This window comes from Microtus pennsylvanicus, chromosome 1 (assembly GCF_037038515.1).
Source record: "Microtus pennsylvanicus isolate mMicPen1 chromosome 1, mMicPen1.hap1, whole genome shotgun sequence".
NCBI lineage: Eukaryota > Metazoa > Chordata > Mammalia > Rodentia > Cricetidae > Microtus > Microtus pennsylvanicus.
This window is the reverse complement of record NC_134579.1, coordinates 33,794,555-33,813,186: the sequence shown is the minus strand read 5'-3', so window position 1 is coordinate 33,813,186 and position 18,632 is coordinate 33,794,555. Positions and strand designations below refer to the sequence as shown.

Below are 18,632 nucleotides of genomic sequence, written 5' to 3'. Positions count from 1 at the left end.
TTCATTGGAGACACTGAATAAATGGAGGCTTTTTGATCACAGGCAGCAAATTGCCTTATTAAATATGACCATGTAGTACATGAAAAGTCCTGGTTCCTAGCTGGCTGGTGGCGTCCTGGGGAGGAGGGGGCTTGCAGTACTGACACCCAGGCTGTGAGGTGCCTTCCACCTCCCCTGTGCAGCCATGCAGAGCCCTGCCACATCTGCATCCTGCTTTGGTCTGGTGCAGCCTGTCACCCAGAGTCACACAGGTCACACCTGCTGTGACAGTCCCAGCCCCAGCCAATTGATGCCTTTTTTTTTAATTAAAAAAAAATTCTCCTGGCTGCATATCATCAAGAAAAACAACATTGTTTTCAGGGTCTCTTATCTCTCCACTCCCAAATATCCTGTTTCTTTGGGCTGGGCAGCCAGGACCAATAGAAACCTCTTCCTGCCATTGGTTGACTTCATTTCCCAGACTTAGCACAATCTCATCCGCTCTAAACAACCTCATCAAAACTACTTTCTGGTCAGAGAGAAGCAATAATTATTATTAACATTTATTAACGATCAATAAACTTGATTGCAATATGGCCAGCACGATTAAGGTAAGGAGAGGGTTCCTCTACATTTGACAAAACCTTGCTCTTCTTGCGCTTGGCTTCCTTTATCAAGGCAGATAAGTTAGGGTTGGGCAACACCCCCCCTACCACAATAGAGGACAACGAGATTTCCTTTGCGCTGCCTAGTAAATTTCCTTTTTCCTACTCCGACCATCCGCAAGGCTTAAAAACTTCAAACTCGGAAAAAAAATTGGGGTTTCTAAATTCTCTGTTGAGCGCCCTGGATTACTCTTGTTGGAGGCGTTTGGAGCACTCCTGAATTTTCAGATTCTTTACCTGTTCCTAACGGTGTCTGGATGTGGGTCTGATGCGGAGCAACCATCACGGAGGCTGGAGGGCAGGGTCACAGCGATGGGCTTTGTCCATGGCGAATGTTCGGATGCACTTCTGGGACTCCTCACCAACAGGCATGCCGGCACGTCCCTACGGAAGTGGGGAGATTTTCTGTGGCTGGTGGTAGAAGGATGGACAGAGGTTGACTTGAATTGTGGGACGCCTCCATGCTGAGAGGACTGAGCCGTCTCAAATGGTGGTAATTGGGTGTGCTATCACAAATAAAACACCTGCCCCTCTCTGCGCTGCAAGCTTTCTTCCTAGTCGTGTGGTCTGTGGGTCTCTCCTCAGTTGTGTTTGTTCTGTGTGTTTTCTTGTAAATGTTTCTGGGAGGAAGCTGGTAGGGTTTAACACGGAGACAAATCCGCACAGGCGGTGAATTAAGTACGGGCTGGTTGACACAGAAGTCGGTGGAGGCAGTGGAAGTCTGAGGCGGTGGGTCTGTTAAGCGACGTTCCAGGCCGCCGGGCGTTGATGACATTTGTAGCAATGGGGAAAACTAGCAGCCTACATAGACAGAGAAAGTGAGCCAAAGAGTGTGTTGTTTGTTGTGTCTATAGCTTGGTGTCACAGAGACGGGACAAGACTTGTCTGTCCACTACTGCTTCGCTTGAAAATTCATGAAAGTCGGGGTTGCCCACAGCCCAGATGAGGCGTTAGAAAACCCTCTTTGGTTAATATCTATTGCGTTATGTATCAGGTAAACTGTGTTTCAGAGTTCCATCTAATTTTCAGTCTCAGGATGTATTCTATCACGTAGTAAGTAATGTACCAAAGTCTTAGAACTTCACCTTCTGTGGCTTCAAGGATTAGGGCCAGCTGCAATATGGTGACCTAGAGGGGATTTTAAAAGTGGGCTAAGTGAGTAGAAATGACTGGATTTTGATAACCCCAAATTCTGCCTTTTTGGATTGTGCTTTAGACTCTTAATTCTATTTCATAGACTCTTAATCCCTATTTCATAGCAATTAAATCAAATATTCTTTGTAAATCTTAGATAGTTTGAGCAGACACTTATGTGGGTTCCTCCCCACTTCCCAAGCCAATGCTTTAAAGCACAGACAGAGCAGGCCGCCGCCGTGTAGGAGGTAAAGTACATTTCGACAAACACTCCAGTGTGTTACGCTGTTTCCTTTAAGATCCCTGTTTATGAAGAAGTTGCTTCTGAAGTTTGAAGGCATTTTTGACTCCTGAATACAATCGGAGACAATCGCTTGCTGCTGTGTAGGTCTCTGGGCCTGTTTGAATTTTGTGCTGTATGACATCGTATATCTCCCCGTGATAGAAACGACTTCCCGGGATTCTTTAAGGCCCCTGTTAGAGCCGTCTCCCCTGCAAGGTAACTTTGGTGAAGATCAGCCTCTGTGAGGTTCTCTGGGTATAGTGAGGGGATTCCATGGCTTTGTTTATGGAGTGGGCAAGAGGCCTTGTGTCCCTTGACTGCAGCTTTAGTTCCGCTAGCGCAAGCCTCAGATTAGCAGAGGGAAACATCCTCTCTGAAGTTGAGAGAGTCCCCACAGGGGCATTTTCCCATGGCAAATAGGCTTGGAGTTTTAGGTGTTTCAGTAAACAGATCAATGAGCCCTTTCACTTGCAGGCACCGTGTTTGTGTCTCCTTTCCTTCAGCCACGCTGGAGCCTGGGAGCACTATGCTGGTAGTCTTACTGGGCTCCAGAACACGGCGTTTCAGTGGGGGAAAGGTGAAGGTATTTTAGGTTTCTCTCTGCACATTCATGGGCTTCAGGATCAGGCCAAGGGCCCTAATAAAAACATGTTGGCAAACAAGCCACCATCTCTGTGTGCAAGCATCTGGAAGATGGCTCTGAGGGCTTCTTACAATCCTGAGCGATGACTGACCCTGGAGGCCGCTGTTCCTCATGTAACCCTCCGCACGTCGGTTAGGGGTCTGATTCAGCCCTCCAGAGATTATTCTGACCTTATTTGCAATACCCATAGCTTAAAGAAGCCTATAGTGTCCTGTATTTAAAAACACTGTGGCGGGGGGGGGCAGACTGAATAGGGTTCCGATAGAAAAAACATTCTAATTCTGAACAATTGGAGACTGTGAGTCCCTAGGTTGAACGCCTTAAGTCTAGAGTTGAATCTTTTAAGTGTGTGGATGTACATGTATGTCTTTGCATGTGTGTCTGTGTGTCTTTTTGTGTCTCTGTGTCTTTGCGTGTGTGTATGTGTCTTTGTGTGTGTCTGTGTGTGTGCATGTGTGTGTGTGTCTTTGTGTGTCTGTGTGTCTTTGCATGTGTGTGTTTGTGTGTATGTACATGCATGCATGTGTGTTTGTGTGTGCACATGGAAGGACATGGAAGGAGCATGTTCAAACGGCACCTCGAGTGGAAGTAGCTCAGGAGTCAGACAGGATGTGGAAAGTTCCTAAGGAGGCCCAGGGCACTCAGAAACTGGGGATGACAGGGAACAGCAATCTCTGCAGGGGCTTTAATGGTTGCTGCTAGGCAGCGTAGCTACAGCTGTGTTCCCGGCTGGTGTCAGAGAAATAGGCATGGCCTCCCTCCTCCCTGCTTAGTCCGGGATTCTGCGACAGTGGAAGGAACTCCAGGTGCTAGATGTTATTGTTCTGCATAACTGCCACATCCCAAAGCTGCTCCCCCACCCCACCCCACCCCACTCCAGCCTAGGTGTTTGAAAAGACAGTAGCATCTCCAAGATACTTACTGTGTGCACTCGGGAGTATTCTCAGATTCTCTGTGGTATAGCACATCCGTGAAAGCTGTGTGTGTGTGTTTGTGTGTGTGTGTGTTTGTGTGTGTGTGTCTGTGTGTGTTTGTCTGTGTGTGTGTCTGTGTGTGTGTCTCTGTGTGTGTATGTCTGTGTGTATATGTCTGTGTATGTCTGTGTGTGTGTCTGTGTGTATGTCTGTGTATGTCTGTGTGTGTCTGTGTCTGTGTGTATGTCTGTGTCTCTGTGTGTATGTCTGTCTGTGATGTCTGTGTGTGTCTGTGTGTGTGTCTGCCTGTGTGTGTCTGTGTGTGTGTGTCTGTGTGTGTATGTCTGTCTGTGATGTCTCTGTGTGTGTCTGTGTGTGTGTCTGTGTATGTCTGTGTGTGTATGTTTGTATATGTCTGTGTGTATGTCTGTGTGTGTCTGTGTGTATGTCTGTGTGTGTGTCTCTATGTGTGTGTCTGTGTGTGTATGTGTGTGTCCACCAGTCACCCCGAATGGTAGCTCTGTATTCTCCCCTCTCATTGAACACACAGCAGCTCTCCCTGCAGGACTCCCCGTCTGTGAATGTTCCAAAACAATATGATTCCCTCATCATCTCTGTCTCCGTTAAACTCATTATTTTTTTTTGCTGAAAAAAACAGACCGTGATTTTTAAAAACATATTCCCAAGCACACTCGTACACACTCAATGATTCTTTGAAAAGCGTACACATAAAATAAAGTAAATCTTGAAAAGCAAACGAAGCCTTCAGGAAAGTGATACTCGTGCGGAGTGGCTCAGTTCCTTCAGCTGAGAGGCACTGATTAAGCTGCTGGTGCTCACGGGGCATACAGCCTCAGCAGAGGAAATTTGCAGAGGTGGTTTTGACACAGTGTGCTTTCACACCGCCATGGTGGGCCTTGTCCAGTTGCTATAGAGGCTTCTGCTTCCATGAGCTGAAGGACACTGCTTCCTGCCCTGCCCTCAGGACACTATCAGATCACCCCAGAGGCCAGCTCTTACGTCCTGTGGCCACAGACACACTTGCGTTTGGGGGCTTGGGCGTGTGATGCCAGCTCTCACTGTCATGTGGTGACCCTTCCTCATGCTGGCGTGAGCCAGCACTCAGGAAACCGCAGCTGCCACGGGATTCTTCAGGATGAACTGCCATGCTTTCTGATGCACCTTTTCCTCCGTGTTTCACACAAGCCAACTTCAGGAGTAAAGCTCACAGCCACGGACGCTGCCTGGGTGGTTTCACAGACACAGGGCAAGCGGCAGGGTCTCTTCCAGCTTCTATCATGGCCTCCGAGCCTGTGGCAGAGTATATGGGGCTAGGGAGAAGGTGGGAGCTGCAGATGGCAGCCAGCTGCAGCAGGAAAGGTGGAGGAAGCTGGTGGCTTAGGTGGCAGTGATCGGCTTGCTGCTTTTACCTGTGCTGCAACCCAGGACTATGTGTCTGGTGATAGCGGGAGGCCCGAATCGTGTCTTGTTTTTGTCTGTTAGCACAAAAAGAAGGATGCTGAGATCCTTCACTATCCAATTTTCTCCATGAGCTTTTAGGGGGAAACGTAATTTTGCTTTGTACAATTTACGGTTGTAGCGTGCAAGACATTTTCACTGTAAGGAAAGGTGCAAAGAGATCACTTTTTGCTCTTGATAATTTATACACAGTTCACCACCATGTCACTACATGCTTCTAATAAGCATGATTTTTATGCTTTTTAAAATATAAAATAAAAATTATTTTACAACCAATTTTTTTAAGCCTTCCTTCACAGTTTCATACATGCACGGCTGGACACGCTCTATCTGATGTCTAGAAAAAAGCATTTTCTGAGTGTTGTTGCTTAGAAAAGAAACTTTTGGGCCAGCAGCTGTGCACATCTTTAATATCTTTGTGAAATTAAAGTACTGTGCTGATTTCATAGACATTGCCAGCTTACCCCCTGAGGGATTGACTCACGACCACTCGTATATTCTGATCTAATGTTTGTCAATTGATCAGGGAAGAATGGAAGCTCTCTTTTTCTCATTTTGATGTGAATTTGTGATATTTTTAGCATATTGTTCCTTTCTGTATGAACCTGTCTCATATCCACTGCGACCTGTGTTTTCTCCTTGTCCATAACTACTGTTCCCCGTTTGATCCAGCGTGTTTTCCCAGTGCTTCTCCTGTTGCCCTTGGTTGAGGCTGGTGCTGGGCTCAGCCTTCCTTCCTCAGTCCCTTTTTCTTCTGTTTCTGGCCCTTTCTCCCTACTGCTTGCCTTTGTTCATTTGTGTCTGTATTCTCATGAAGCCCTAGGACCTTCTTCTTGATATTAACATACACACGTCTTCAGCCAGCGTTGTCAGTAATGGCTGGCAAGTATTCAAACAATATGGGTTAACTACAATTCATTGTGACTACTAGGGAGAAGAGAGACAGTCATGTAAGATCATATTTCTTCTTAGTGATCTCTCTCCTACTGAGATGAGATGAATTAAGTGGACCTTGTGTTTAAAGGCACATAAAATGCTTCACATTTGTGATCGAGACTGACACCGTCCCCAGAGCTGCCTGGCAGGCCTTGTGTTAAATAAACAGGTACATCGCCTCAGAGTGCTTGTTCACAGATAAGGGTGGAAACTTCGTGAAGGATGCGGACCAGTCAGTCTCCTTTCTCGGTGTCCCCAGTGGTCTCCTTATGACAGCTGCTTCCTGCACCCCCAGCATTAGGTTTCTCTGTAGGGAAGAATGCCGTCTTGAACGATCTCAAACGCGTTAAGACACTGACGGGGTAACGAGAGCGTTCTCGTAACCATCTACTCCGTCATCTGCTCCTTATGTGAAAAACAAAACCCCTCAAGCAGCCGTCCTGCCACACGGGACAGCTGTACCGTAAACCTCTGGAACACTTGAGAGTGACACTTTGCCTCTTCTGCATCTGCGTGGTGACAGATGGTTCTTGGTTGCTGTTTTACTTTCTGAGTCTTTGAGATGGTCTCACGCTGTAGCCTAGGCTAGCCCAGACCTCATGGCAATCCTCCTGCTTCAGCTTCTGCACTGTCAGGATTACAGGTGCGAACTACCATGCCTGGCTTAAAGGAATATATGCCAAATGTGATATATTTTCTGAGGTACCGGGGATGGAACCCAGAGCTTTGTTCGTGCGAGGCAGGCACGCCACCATTCAGCTCCGCTCTGTCCTAAGAATTCTTTCCTTATTTGGCAGTATCCACGGGGCAGAGGTTCCCGATTCCAGGTCTGCTGGTGACTGGCTTACATGTCCTCAGCCCAAGTGTCAACTTCCGTGCTGTGCCTTGGGCGTCAGTCATGAGCAGTCAGGTCAGTGTTTTCCGCTAGGCCCCGCGGCAGGGTGTTCGTGGAACTCAGCCCCGGGAGGGAGGGACAGGTGCCGTGCTGCCGTGTGCAGATAAGTGCCGAGGGTTTCAGGGAAGGAGTGCCAAAGCCAAGTGAAATTATTTATGTTTCAAAGTGCCACATCAGAATCCAACCATAACATCAACAGGGCTATTACTTCAAACGCTGGGTAAAAACAATGCGTACTTAGTTCTGGAAAATATGATAGGGGACATCCAGCAGAGATGCTCCAGGTTGTGCGTGTGTGAGTGTGCGTGTGCGTGTGTGAGTCTACGTGCCGCCATGTGCGTGTATGTGTGGCGACCAGAGTCAATGCTAGCTGTCCTCCTTAGATACACCGCGTCAGCTACCCTGGCCAGTGAACCCCCAGGGCCTGTCTTCCCCACTCCACTGCTGGTCCAGCAGTTACATGAGTGCTGGGGATTTGAACTTGGGTCCTCATGCTTACATAGAGGGTACTGTGTGCACTGAGCTGTCTGTCACCCCAGCCCTAAACAATCTTATGTCTAAAACATCCATGTCTATGGTTTACCATGACTTTTGCTGTCACGGAATTACAGATAACACACGAAGCCCTTTCCTGTTCCTTCCCCCTATCTAATAAGTATTATCATGGGTTCATCTCTGAAGAGAGCCCTTCACACCTTTGCATGAATCCCCAAATCAGTTGATTCGAATAACCTCAGTCCCTTTGGCATCCCATTGGGCATTTTAAAATGATGTTTATTCTTTGAGAGTCTCCTATATTTATACAATGTATACTGAGCATACTCCTCCATCTCAGCCTCCCTCCACCTGCTCCCTGCAGCTCCCTCACCCATCTCCCTCCCAGATCCATGTCCTCTTTGTTATTTTGTCAATAACCGCAAGTCCAATTAATATAGTCCATGTGCATGAGCTGTGGCCATACTTGATAGTGCATTCGTGTGAGCTTCCTCTCAGAAGAAGAAGAAACGATTGAAGCAAAACTTCAGAATTTGTCAACATGGTGAGTTCATGTCTCAATTCAAGGCAGGTTTCCTAAGATGTTGCTTTAGGCACATGCGGTTTCACGTTGCATGGCTCTCTCCTTGGGAGGCATGGCAGCCAGCAATAACATGAAGGCTGCCCAGGACACCACAGCCCTCAATTGACTGCCAGAGAGACACTAGCTACTCTGTTTGCGCCAGCGCTGTGATAGAGTCTGTGGAAAAGCATTGGTTTTGTCATTCCTGCAGGAGATGGCAGGCACAGACTCAGTCCTAGAAGAGCCACAGAGAGGGGACGCCCTGGAGGGGGTAGTCAGAGCTTCAGCAGGAAGCTGGCCTCCCTGGCCTTTGTTCTTTAGGGTTGGGAGGAGCGAAGATGGCTGTGGAGCCATCCTCTCTGGGGTTTGGTGATTCTTTAGATCTCAGGACTCACAAGGTGGCTCAGAGCAGGGCCTCCTGAGACCTGGGCAAGGGGATATCTATGACCTAGACTGAGGGCTCCCAGCAGGGATGTTAATCCTGTTGTCCCTTCTGTGCCCTGGTCCACGACAAGTCAGACATAGCCTGCTCCACCTCGTGTTCTTCACCTGATGGACCCATCGTTCCTTCTTGTGTTACTGGAAGGGGATGGGGTGTAAGGCACTTAGAACTCTGCGTAGCGCATGGGGGCTTCACTCCTCAGTGGATGGAGACCTCTTCCCTCCACCTAACCCGGCTCCCATCCGAAGTGAGCACCAGCAAATGGATAAGACTGCCCACCAGTGAATTCAGCTTTTTTGACCCTTTTTTCCACACAGCTGTTTTCTCTGTGTTATGAAATAAAAGCTCGGGACAGAAACGCCAGTTGTTCCCAGTTCCCAGTTCCCAGCACCGTCGGCTGGAGGTGACATGCTCCGCTGCTGGGGAGATGCCTGATGGTACACTTTCTGTTTTCCCAGCTTCCTTCAGGACAGGCCCCTCTTTCTCCCTCCCTCTCCCTGATCCACACCCCAACCCTCTTCCCTCCCTCCCCCCTCCCTCCCTCTACTCTGTGCCTTGTTCTTCTCTTTCTCTCCCTAGAACTTTCCAGCATGAATGGCTTTGACTTCTATAATGCCTCTTCCACTGTGTGGATGCTTAGAACTAAAACATAGTCACAGTCCCAGAAAAGTAAAAGCATTGTTTAAGGTCAAATACAAGTGACTTTCAGGGTGACCTGACTCTGGGAATTATTCTTTCCACCAACATGAATTAACACAGACAGTTTTGGAGGCTTGGCCTCTTTTCAGGTAAGCAGGATGAACTGTGAAGCTTCTAAAAGAGAAGTAAAATCCACTTTGTTGCTTCATAGCCCTGAGAGGATGCTGCCTGTCTGACACTAACCCTGCCTCTGCCCCTTAGACTGGTTTGCTATTGAAGTGTAAGCCTATGGCAACCCATGTTTTTTTTTAAAATGGTGGTTATGAGAAAAGAACACATATATTTTTTAAGCCTTGTTCTCTGGTGATGGAAAACATCTTTTTTTAGACCTTGTGTTTACTGCTTTGGTAAACAGTAAAATGCTGCTACAGCAATTACCTTGAGGATAAATGGTTTGTAGACAGATACTTCCTACACTCGCTTCCTGCCCCGATAGCCAGGCCAGCCAGAGGCGCAGGCGCAGGAAGGGCTCCTCATGGAAGCTTCCTGCCCGCGAGCTGCTCCTTCCTCCTTGGGACGGAGGCCTCTGGGTTTCCAAGGGAGGATTCCGTGTTTTGTAGCACGTGAAGCTACCATGCCTTGATGACTTTCGTGTCTGTCCCTTTATCTCGGTGTTATCTCATGCACAGACAGCCTGTGCCGTGTCCTGGGTGGGGGTGGGCAGGTCTCTCCAGGCTTTCTCAGTCACAGAAAGAGATTTATGATCCTAGTTGTCCTTCCTGAGTTCGGATGAAAGACATCTTCTAGCATTGTTCCGTCTAAAGACATTGAAGAGCTTTTTCTCTTTAGTCAGGATGAAATCACAAGATTTGGATCCAGAGATTTTCAGTTCACAGTTTGTTCTGTGCCGCGTTTACACTTGCTGTTAAATTCCAGGGGATGCATTGTTTAGGCCCTTTGAAGGAAGCAAAGCAAATAAAACCACAAAGCACCAACCCTGAACAATAGAGGGCCATCCATTACCCATCTACAGGATACATCCTTAGCCACCAGTCCTTTTGTAGGGGGAAAATATATCAAGTCAACAAACAATAAACTAAACAAAATAAATAGTGCCCGAGAGCATCAACTCTAGCCCTGGCAAAGCCCCAAAGAATGATGTTTACAGGCTCAAAACAGGGAAACCTGCTGCTCCCACCAGGCCTCCTGCAGAGGTTAGAAATAACCATGCTCTGAGCAGCCCCCCAGGCAAACATCATCTCCTGCAAGCTTTGCAACACAACGTGAAAGGACACCAGTGCATAGGTCCATAAGAGATGACTGTCCCATGGAAGCAGACACTAGAGTTGCCTGGGAAAGCTGTTAGGTATGTGTGGACCACCAACCCAGTGTTGCAAGTGTGCGCTTGCTAACCTGTTGGTATCCCCTAGTGATTTCTATCTACACAGCCACTCGGTATACTTATATATTTTGTGTTTGAAGTGAAAAAGAACTGGAATGAAATGGCCCCAAGAGTCCCCCTCCCCGCCCGCTGCACAGCCCCTCTTTAAGCCTGTGTGCTAATCTTGTTGGAGACCTCCAAGTCTAGAATCTCAACATCCTGTGTGAGTAGAGACAGTCCCGTCTTCGGCACTGTGCTGCAGGAGTGTATGTACGTGGCTTTGTTGCCTGGTAGTGAAACCCCATGTACTCCCATCATGGTTCCCTACAGACGCCTCCTCTGCAAGTTTACAAAGCAGCCTCGCTGACCTCAGGGTCTGGGTGGCTTGGAGGAGACCATAAATTGTGGCTGTGTGATTCTGGGGTGAATGGAGAGTCTTACCTGTTGGGCTCCCTTCGGAAGACTACCAACACTACTGAGGATGGTTTGGGAGGCTCAAAAAATCTGTTGAATAATATCAGTGAAATGACAACAGCAATAAAAAAATTTCTTTTTTTCAAAACAACTATATAGAGGCTTAGAAAATTAAAATTCAGAGCAGAAAATTTAAGACACTTTATATCATTCTATCAAGAGTCTACTGATGCTTGATTCTTTTCTAATGTTATAGGGTTTTCGTTCTCCATATTGCAGATGCAACATTTGAGAAATGAAACTCATTTTTAAAAGAGTGATTTACTACTCACTTCCTTTTTCATAGACTCCTTTAGAAATATAAGCCTTGTGTTTCATTTTTCTTTTGTCTTCTTATTTTTTTTTTCAGGGCTAGGGATTGAACCCGCAACTTAGAGTGTGGGAGGCAAGCTCTCTATCTATTGAGCTACATCCACTCCCTGAGGCTTGATTCCCTCATGTGTTTCTGTGTTTCTACAGAGCAGTGACACCTGCCTTGCGGTCCTGTGACTGCTTTCAAAGCTTGCTGTGTCCGTGAGCTCTGAACAACAGGGTGCCTAGGTGTGCAAGGGTTAGCTCTTTGGGTACCGACCCTAGTCTCCATGTTTTACAACTTTACAAATTGTGTGTGTGTGTGTGTGTGTGTGTGTGTGTGTGTGTGCTCGCCTGCATGTGCGTCTGAGCTTGGGGGCCGACAAGGTCATGCCAATGGCGACAACACAGCCATAAAAAATCCATTGTTTTTCCATATTGTGGGAAATCAAAACCATTTTAGTTCCTTTCTAAGTGGATATGCATCTTTCATGTGTTTTTGTCCTTCAAAAAAATCCATGCTTTTCTTAAAATGGCTTAGGTGATGACTTTGGTCGTGTTTAAGGTGTATGACGTGAGTCTTCATATACATGTAGATGTTGATAAGTGACTGTACTCAAGCGAGTTAGTATCTTTGCTATCTCCTGTGTGTATCCAGTGTGTATGACGAGGGGCCACGAGTACCTCAGATTTACTGTGAGCGACGTCCCATATAGTGAGGGCCTCTCTGTGTAATGCGATGCCCTCTGGACTTGATCATCCTGCATCCTAGGCGCTTCCTACCCTTTGGCCTTCATCTCACCATTTCCCTCCGCTCCTGTGGTCCATGTTTTATTTTTGCTTTGATTTCTGTGTTTAACTGTTGTCGACTCTACCATAAGCAAGATCACACAGTGATTTTCCTTCTGTACCTAACCTGTTTTGCTTAGTGTATCATCCTCTAGATTCCTCCACATTTGGACCAATGGTAGAAAATCACCCCCTCCTTTTGATAAGCATTTCATGTAGTTCAGGCTAGCCTGGATTTACCTATGAGGGTAGTGATGGTGTCGAACTTCTGAGCCTTCTTCTTTTATCTCAAGTGCTGACATAGCGTGTGTGTGTGTGTGTGTGTGTGTGTGTATGATGACATGTGCTGTTTACACAGCACTGAGCATTGAACCCATGGCTTCATGAATGTCAGGCAAGCATTCTGTGGACTGAACCACATTTCCAACCCAGAATCTAACTTTTCGAAGATGAATATCATCTATACAGACTCTTCCATCTTTTACCCCCTGAGGTTGTTTCTATGTTATGTTTAAGGTGAACACTGTTGTAGTGACTGGAGGCTTGTGGGTATCCGTACTGGGTGTGGACTGAATTCCCTCGGGTGCCTATGCAGGGACTGGTGGAGCATATGGTAGTCATCTTTAATGTACATGAGAACCCCACAACCAGCATTCCCACCCTCACTGTGTCTTGTCTTTGATCAGAACCGGTGTGAAATGACATCTCATTGTAGCTGTGGTTTTTATTCCCACAAACGTTAGTTAGACTAAAGTCTTTCTCTTTACCTGTTGGCCATTTTTAGGTCCCCTCTGGGAAAGGAAAATACCTTTCCAAGGTTCTGTGTGCATGTTTTTGCTGGCATACTAATCACAGGACCATGAAGACCCCGGTTGGGTTGAGTGTACACAGTCTCCTCTGGGCTGTGAATTGGAGATTCCTGCTGGAGAAGCAGAAGCAGAAAGGCAGGTCTGAGTGGCTCTGGGCAGCACCTCCTTCCGGGACACTTGCCTTGTAGCCTTTGCTTCCAGTGAGTGGAGACTCCTCCCACTGTCCACCTGTCCATCTGCCATAGCCCTTTAGTCTTGCTGGACCTGAGTTAATGAGACGTTTTACACAGTGTGCCATGATGGAAACCACTCACATCTTCTGTGACTGTAGTCACGCCTTCACAATTTCAACAACTCTAATTTAATCTTAGTATCATGTGCCGGTCTCCATTCACTGCAAAAGTTTTCCCATCAGTTGGAACCTGGCGGGTGACACCGCTGTAGTTTTTATACTATGTGATGTAATCTGCTAAGATGTCATCTAGTAAGTAAGCTTCTAATGTTAGTAAATAGGGTTCTGTGTTCAACTACAGAATAATCTGCTTCTTAATCCAGGTTAATTTCAATAGCAGGGAATAACTGGTTTATTAAATCTTGAATTTAATAAACTGGATTGCCTACTGAAATGTCAAAATGTGCAAGTGTATTACTTAATTTGGAAAGCTTTACGGCTTCAATTGTTATGTAGAAAACGGTGGAAGCAGAGTCTTGGGGAGGTCGTTCGGCTGTTAAGAGCAATGGCTGCTTTTCCAGAGAACCCGAGTTCAGTTCTCGGCACAGCATCGGGTGCCTGTAGCTCCAGCTCTAGGGGATGTAACACTGAAACGCCTTCTTCTGGTTTCCATGGTCACCTGCACACGTGTTACACACATCCATACAGATCCAACACAGACACGCATACACATGTAAAAAAAATGATTAAAAATGAATGAAGAAAATGGTGAAACTGGGATCATCCATGAGACTTGAGGTAGTCTGTGGTCCTGGCTAGATAGTTTTGCTTATACAACAGTATGTTATTCACATGTAGTTTTCAGAGAAAAATACAGACAGGTCCCACAGACTCTTTTCCTAGGCTTCCTGAAAGGTGAGATTCTTAAAAGTTATTCATTGTTTGATAATTTCATGCATATCTTTCCATAGTCTTTTCAAGCTCCCACTGAACCCCTTCTTTCCCATAAGTCTCCCCTCCCCACTTCCTTGTCCGTCTTAGTAGTCAGTCAATGCCACCTGTATGAGCAGGGTGGGGCTCATCTACTCGTAGGGGAGAATCGCGGCCCGGTGGCTACCCCGTTGAGGCAGTGGATCTATTTAAGGTTTATTTTACTTTTATGAGCATCCTTCGGTTGATCATTTAGGAATTCATCTCCTCGTGGTCTCCTTACACATATAAACGTTTCCTGAAGGAACGCATGTGTGAAGAAGTGATCCAACACACGTGAAAGTCTCTCCTTCGAGCGAAACTAGCTAAAGCAAGTTCTAGTTTGTAGGATTCAAAGGAAAGGAAATGACTTTTACTTGGGAATCGAAATGTTGGACGAAACTTGATTGGCCACCGAGAGCCCATTGTGTCCTGAGCTAATTGTGTTTTGGATCTGTACACTCATTGTTCTGGGGTAATTAGGAGAGAAGCAGGATTTTGCTGGAGGAACAGGCCTGCATGGGATGATCAAGGAGTAATCTGCTCACAATTACTGCTTGGAAAACATACTAAGGAAATTATATTTTAACTTCCTTTTGTCATTTCATTTTAACTTTTAACACAGTTTTTTTTATTAATTTATTTTACACCCCAACCACAGCCTCTCCCCCATCCTCTCCTCCCATTCTCTCTCTCTCTTCTCCCCCCACCTACCCCTACTCTGTCAGAAAGAGGCTGGCCTCCCATGGGCTTCTCCACAGCTTGGCATATCAAGTCTCCATAAGGCCAGGCACCTCCCCCTGTATTCAGCCTGGGCAAGGCAGTCCATCATGAGGAATGGATTCCCAAGAGCCAGTCACAGCACCAGGGACAGCCCTGCTCCCACTGCTGGGAGTCCCACATGGAGACCAAGCTACACAACTGTCACATATATGCAGAGGAGCTAGGTCAGTCCCATGCATGCTCTCTTGTTGTTGGTTCAGATTCTGAGTTCCCTTGAGTCAGTCTGGTGGTTTCTGTGGGTTTTCCTGAGATGTTCCTGACCCCCTCGTTTCCTTCAGTTCCTCCTCCCTCTCTCAGCAGGATTCCCTGAGCATGGCCCAATACCTGGCCTTGGGTCTCTGAATCTGCCTCCATCAGTCACTGGATGAAAGCCCTCCAATGACACCTGATAAACTGACTAGTTCGATCTCGGGATGGCCAGCTCGGGCTGTACATTCACTGTCACCGCCAGGAGTCTCAACCGGGGTCATCCTTGTAGACTCATGGAAGTTTCCCTTGTATCAGGCGCTACCTGGCTGCCTAAAGCCCCCCTTTCCAGCCACTTCTCAGCCCTGTCCCCCTCAGTTAACCCCAATCTGATCCCTCATGTTCCCATGCCCACCTACCCCAGTCCAACCAAGAGATCTCTATTTCTCTTTCCCAGGGAGATCCGTGTGTCCCCTGTCCTTGGGCCCCCCTTGTTACCTAGCCTCTGTGTATCTGTGGGTTGTACCATGTACCACGGTTAGCCTTGACTTTACAGATAATGTCCAAATATGAGTGAGTACATTCCATGTATGTCTTCCTGGGCTTCCTCACTCGGGTTGTTGGTTTTCTAGTTCCATCTGTTTGCCTTTCCTGATGTCATTACTTTTAGCAGCTGAGTATACTCCATTGTGTAAATGTACCATATTTTATTTATCCATTCTTCAGCTGAGAGGCATCTAGGGTATTTCCAGGTTCTGGTTATTACAAACAAAGCTGCTATGAACACAGTTGAGCAAGAGTCCTTGTGGTATGAAAGAGAATATCCTTTGGGTATATGCCCAAGAGTGGTACTACCGATTCTTGAGATAGATTGATTTCCAATTTTCTGAGAAACTGCCATATTGATTTCCAAAGCGGCTGTGCAAGTTTTTATTCCCACCAGCAATGGAGGAGTGTTCTCCCTACTCCACATCCTCTCCAGTAAAAGCTGTCATTTGTGTTTTTGAGTTTAGCCACTCTGACAGGTGTAAGATGGAATCACAGAGTTGTTTTGATTTGCGTTTCCCTGATGCCTAAGGGTGATGAAGATTTCTTTAATCATTTCTCTGCCATTTGAGATTCTTCTGTTGAGAATTCTCTGTTTATATTTATACCCCATTTTTAAGTTGGATTATTTAGTTTTTTTGGTGTCTAGTTTCTTTAGTTCTTTGTATATTTTAGAGATGAGCTCTCTGTCAGATGTGGGTTGATGAAGATCTTTTCCCATTCTGTAGACTGTTGTTTTCATGCTATTGACAGTTTCCTTTGCCTTACAGGAGTTTCTCTATTTCATAAGGTCCCATTTATTAATTGTTGATCTTAGTGGCTGTGCTGCTGGTGTTCTGTTCAGGAAGTTGTCTCCTATGCCAATGAATTCAAGGCCGTTCCCCACTTTCTCTTCCATCAGGTTTAGTGCAACTGGATTTATGTAGAGGTCTTTGATCCACTTGGACTTGAATATTGTGTAAGGTGACAGATATGATCTATTTGCATTCTTTTCATACTGACATCCAGTTATTCCAGCATCATTTGTTGAAGATGTTTTCTTTTCTTTGTTGTCAAAGATCAAGAATCCATAGGTGTATGAATTTATGTCTAGTTCTTCGATTCGATTCCGTTGATCCACCTGTCTGTTTTTATGCCAATACCATGTTGTTTTTATTACTATAGCTCTGCAGTAGAGCTTGAAATCAGGGATGGTGATGCATCTGGCAATTCTTTTATTATACATGATAGCTTTTACTATCTTGTTTTTTTGTTTTTCCATATGAAGTTGAATATTGTTCTTTCAAGGTCTGGAAAGAATTGTTAGAATTTTGATGGGGACTGCATCAAATCTTTTGATTGCTTTTGATAAGATGGCCATTTTTACTATGTTAGTTCTACCAATCCATGAGCATGGGAGAGCTTAACATAGTTTAAAAAGAAATAGAGATTTCAGGAATCTAAAGATGCTTGTACCATTTGCTCCCTGTGATGCCCACTGGCACATGAACTGGATGTACCCCCCACTAGTACAGGGAGAGGCTCTCCTAAGCAGAGAACTGAAGCCATAATCAGACCAGGAATTGGCATGAAAAAGTGTACACAGAAAAATATACATTCTCCTGAGAAATCATGGCTCCCTGGTTGCTGTAACCGGGGAGGAACTCAGCTCTTGGCATAAACCCAACACTGAGGGAAGTTTGACTAAGACTATAAGGCAGATGTCAGGTCATGTGATGCCCTAAACTGGAAAAGGTCTTTGTTATTGTTACAAACAGTAGCCATATTAGGATATCAGTCTTCCAGGGCAACGGTGACAAATCCATCCCCCCTCACTCCCACTGACCTTCAGACATGACACTTCTGTCCTTCCAGGTAGGGAAAACAGATGTCCTGGTGGCACTGGCAGGACGGGCTTCTCACAGAGGCTCTGAGGGGAAAAGACCCCATGCCTCTTCTTTGGCTTCAGCTGCCTGCTTAGGATGCTCACTGCCTCCTTCATTTTGATAACTGACTCTGTCTGTGGTACTGTTCTGCCTCTAGTAAGGATGCTCTCACAGAATCTAGATCGAAGTTTAAATTAGTGTGACCTCATTGCAGCTGCTCGTTACATCGACAAGACCCCACGTTGAGATCACAAGTGGACATGGATTTGTAGGAACACCTACAGATGTAGGATTTGTTCAATCACCATGAGTAAGAAGGAAGTGATGGAGGTCGTGGAGGCCCAGCTGCACACAATCTGCTTTGGAAGAGGCTCAGGTTATTGAGGTCCCTGTCAGGGATAGCAAGAACGCCAGGACCTCATACCCATCACTTCTGTGTAAACAGCATTCTAGAAGGTAGGAATGCGATTCATTTTATTAGGAAGGAAAATGAGCTTAGTAGTATACCTGGCCACCCCTGCAGCGTTAAATCTTGTGTGATACTCACAACGAAATCACTGTAGGGCGAAGCGTTTGCCCGGCAGCTGGTTCAGTTTCACAAGCTACCCGGTGTGATGCTGCGGTTTCTCTTATCACTTGACTTAGCAATGACAGGAGAAGTGTAAGGCAGACCCGAGGCTCCGCAGATGCACCCGGGCTTTGCTGCTTCAGCTGTCAGTCATCCTTCTTCTCTGCTCCGCCCACCATGAAAGATGAGTCATAGGTGCTAGTCACCTATTATGAAAATGTGATTGTGTGTGACTTTTTTCACAAAACGACTTCGTGTTTAATGCCCTCAGCCCAAACACTGAACTCAAAAAAATGGGCAAGCATGCAAATGACCAGGCGTTATCTCTTCATTCTTGCTTCTGTGACTTTGATATGTGCTTTGATAACACACATACGGAGATTCAAGTCTAGAAATATGAGCTGCCTGTGATATTTAGGTACTATGTTTTTGGAAGTAGTTTAGTTTCTGGGTTCAAAACCTTATCTTGCTATGAACAATGAGGACTCTGTAAAATTAAGAAACAGGTTGTGGGCCAGGCGGTGGTGGCACATGCCTTTAATTCCAGCACTCAGGAAGCAGAGCAGGTGGATCTCTGTGAGTTCAAGCCTGGTCTACAGAGTGAGTTTCAGGACAGCCGAGACTACACAGAGAAAGGCTGGGGGCTTGTGTTACATGTAGTGCGTTGTCTGTTCGCTCTTGCTTAGTTCACGTGCCCGAGAGCAGAGATGAGAACGTTCCCATCTCACAGGCT

The 18,632-nt window shown here is 46.2% G+C and overlaps 1 protein-coding gene across 4 annotated transcripts in view; it reads left to right on the top strand.

Annotated features, from left to right (window-relative positions):
* Erg (ETS transcription factor ERG) overlaps positions 1-18,632 on the top strand; it is a 148,302-nt gene that overhangs the window by 50,235 nt on the left and 79,435 nt on the right. For 2 of the 4 annotated variants that reach the window (XM_075961014.1, XM_075960997.1), the window contains exon 1: positions 466-590. The exons of the other annotated variants lie outside the window; for them this stretch is intronic. In XM_075961014.1, coding sequence (XP_075817129.1) covers positions 573-590 — 18 coding nt within the window. In that variant the 5' untranslated portion in view covers positions 466-572. Of the gene's footprint in view, positions 1-465; positions 591-18,632 lie in introns of those variants that run through there. 4 annotated transcript variants of the gene reach the window in all.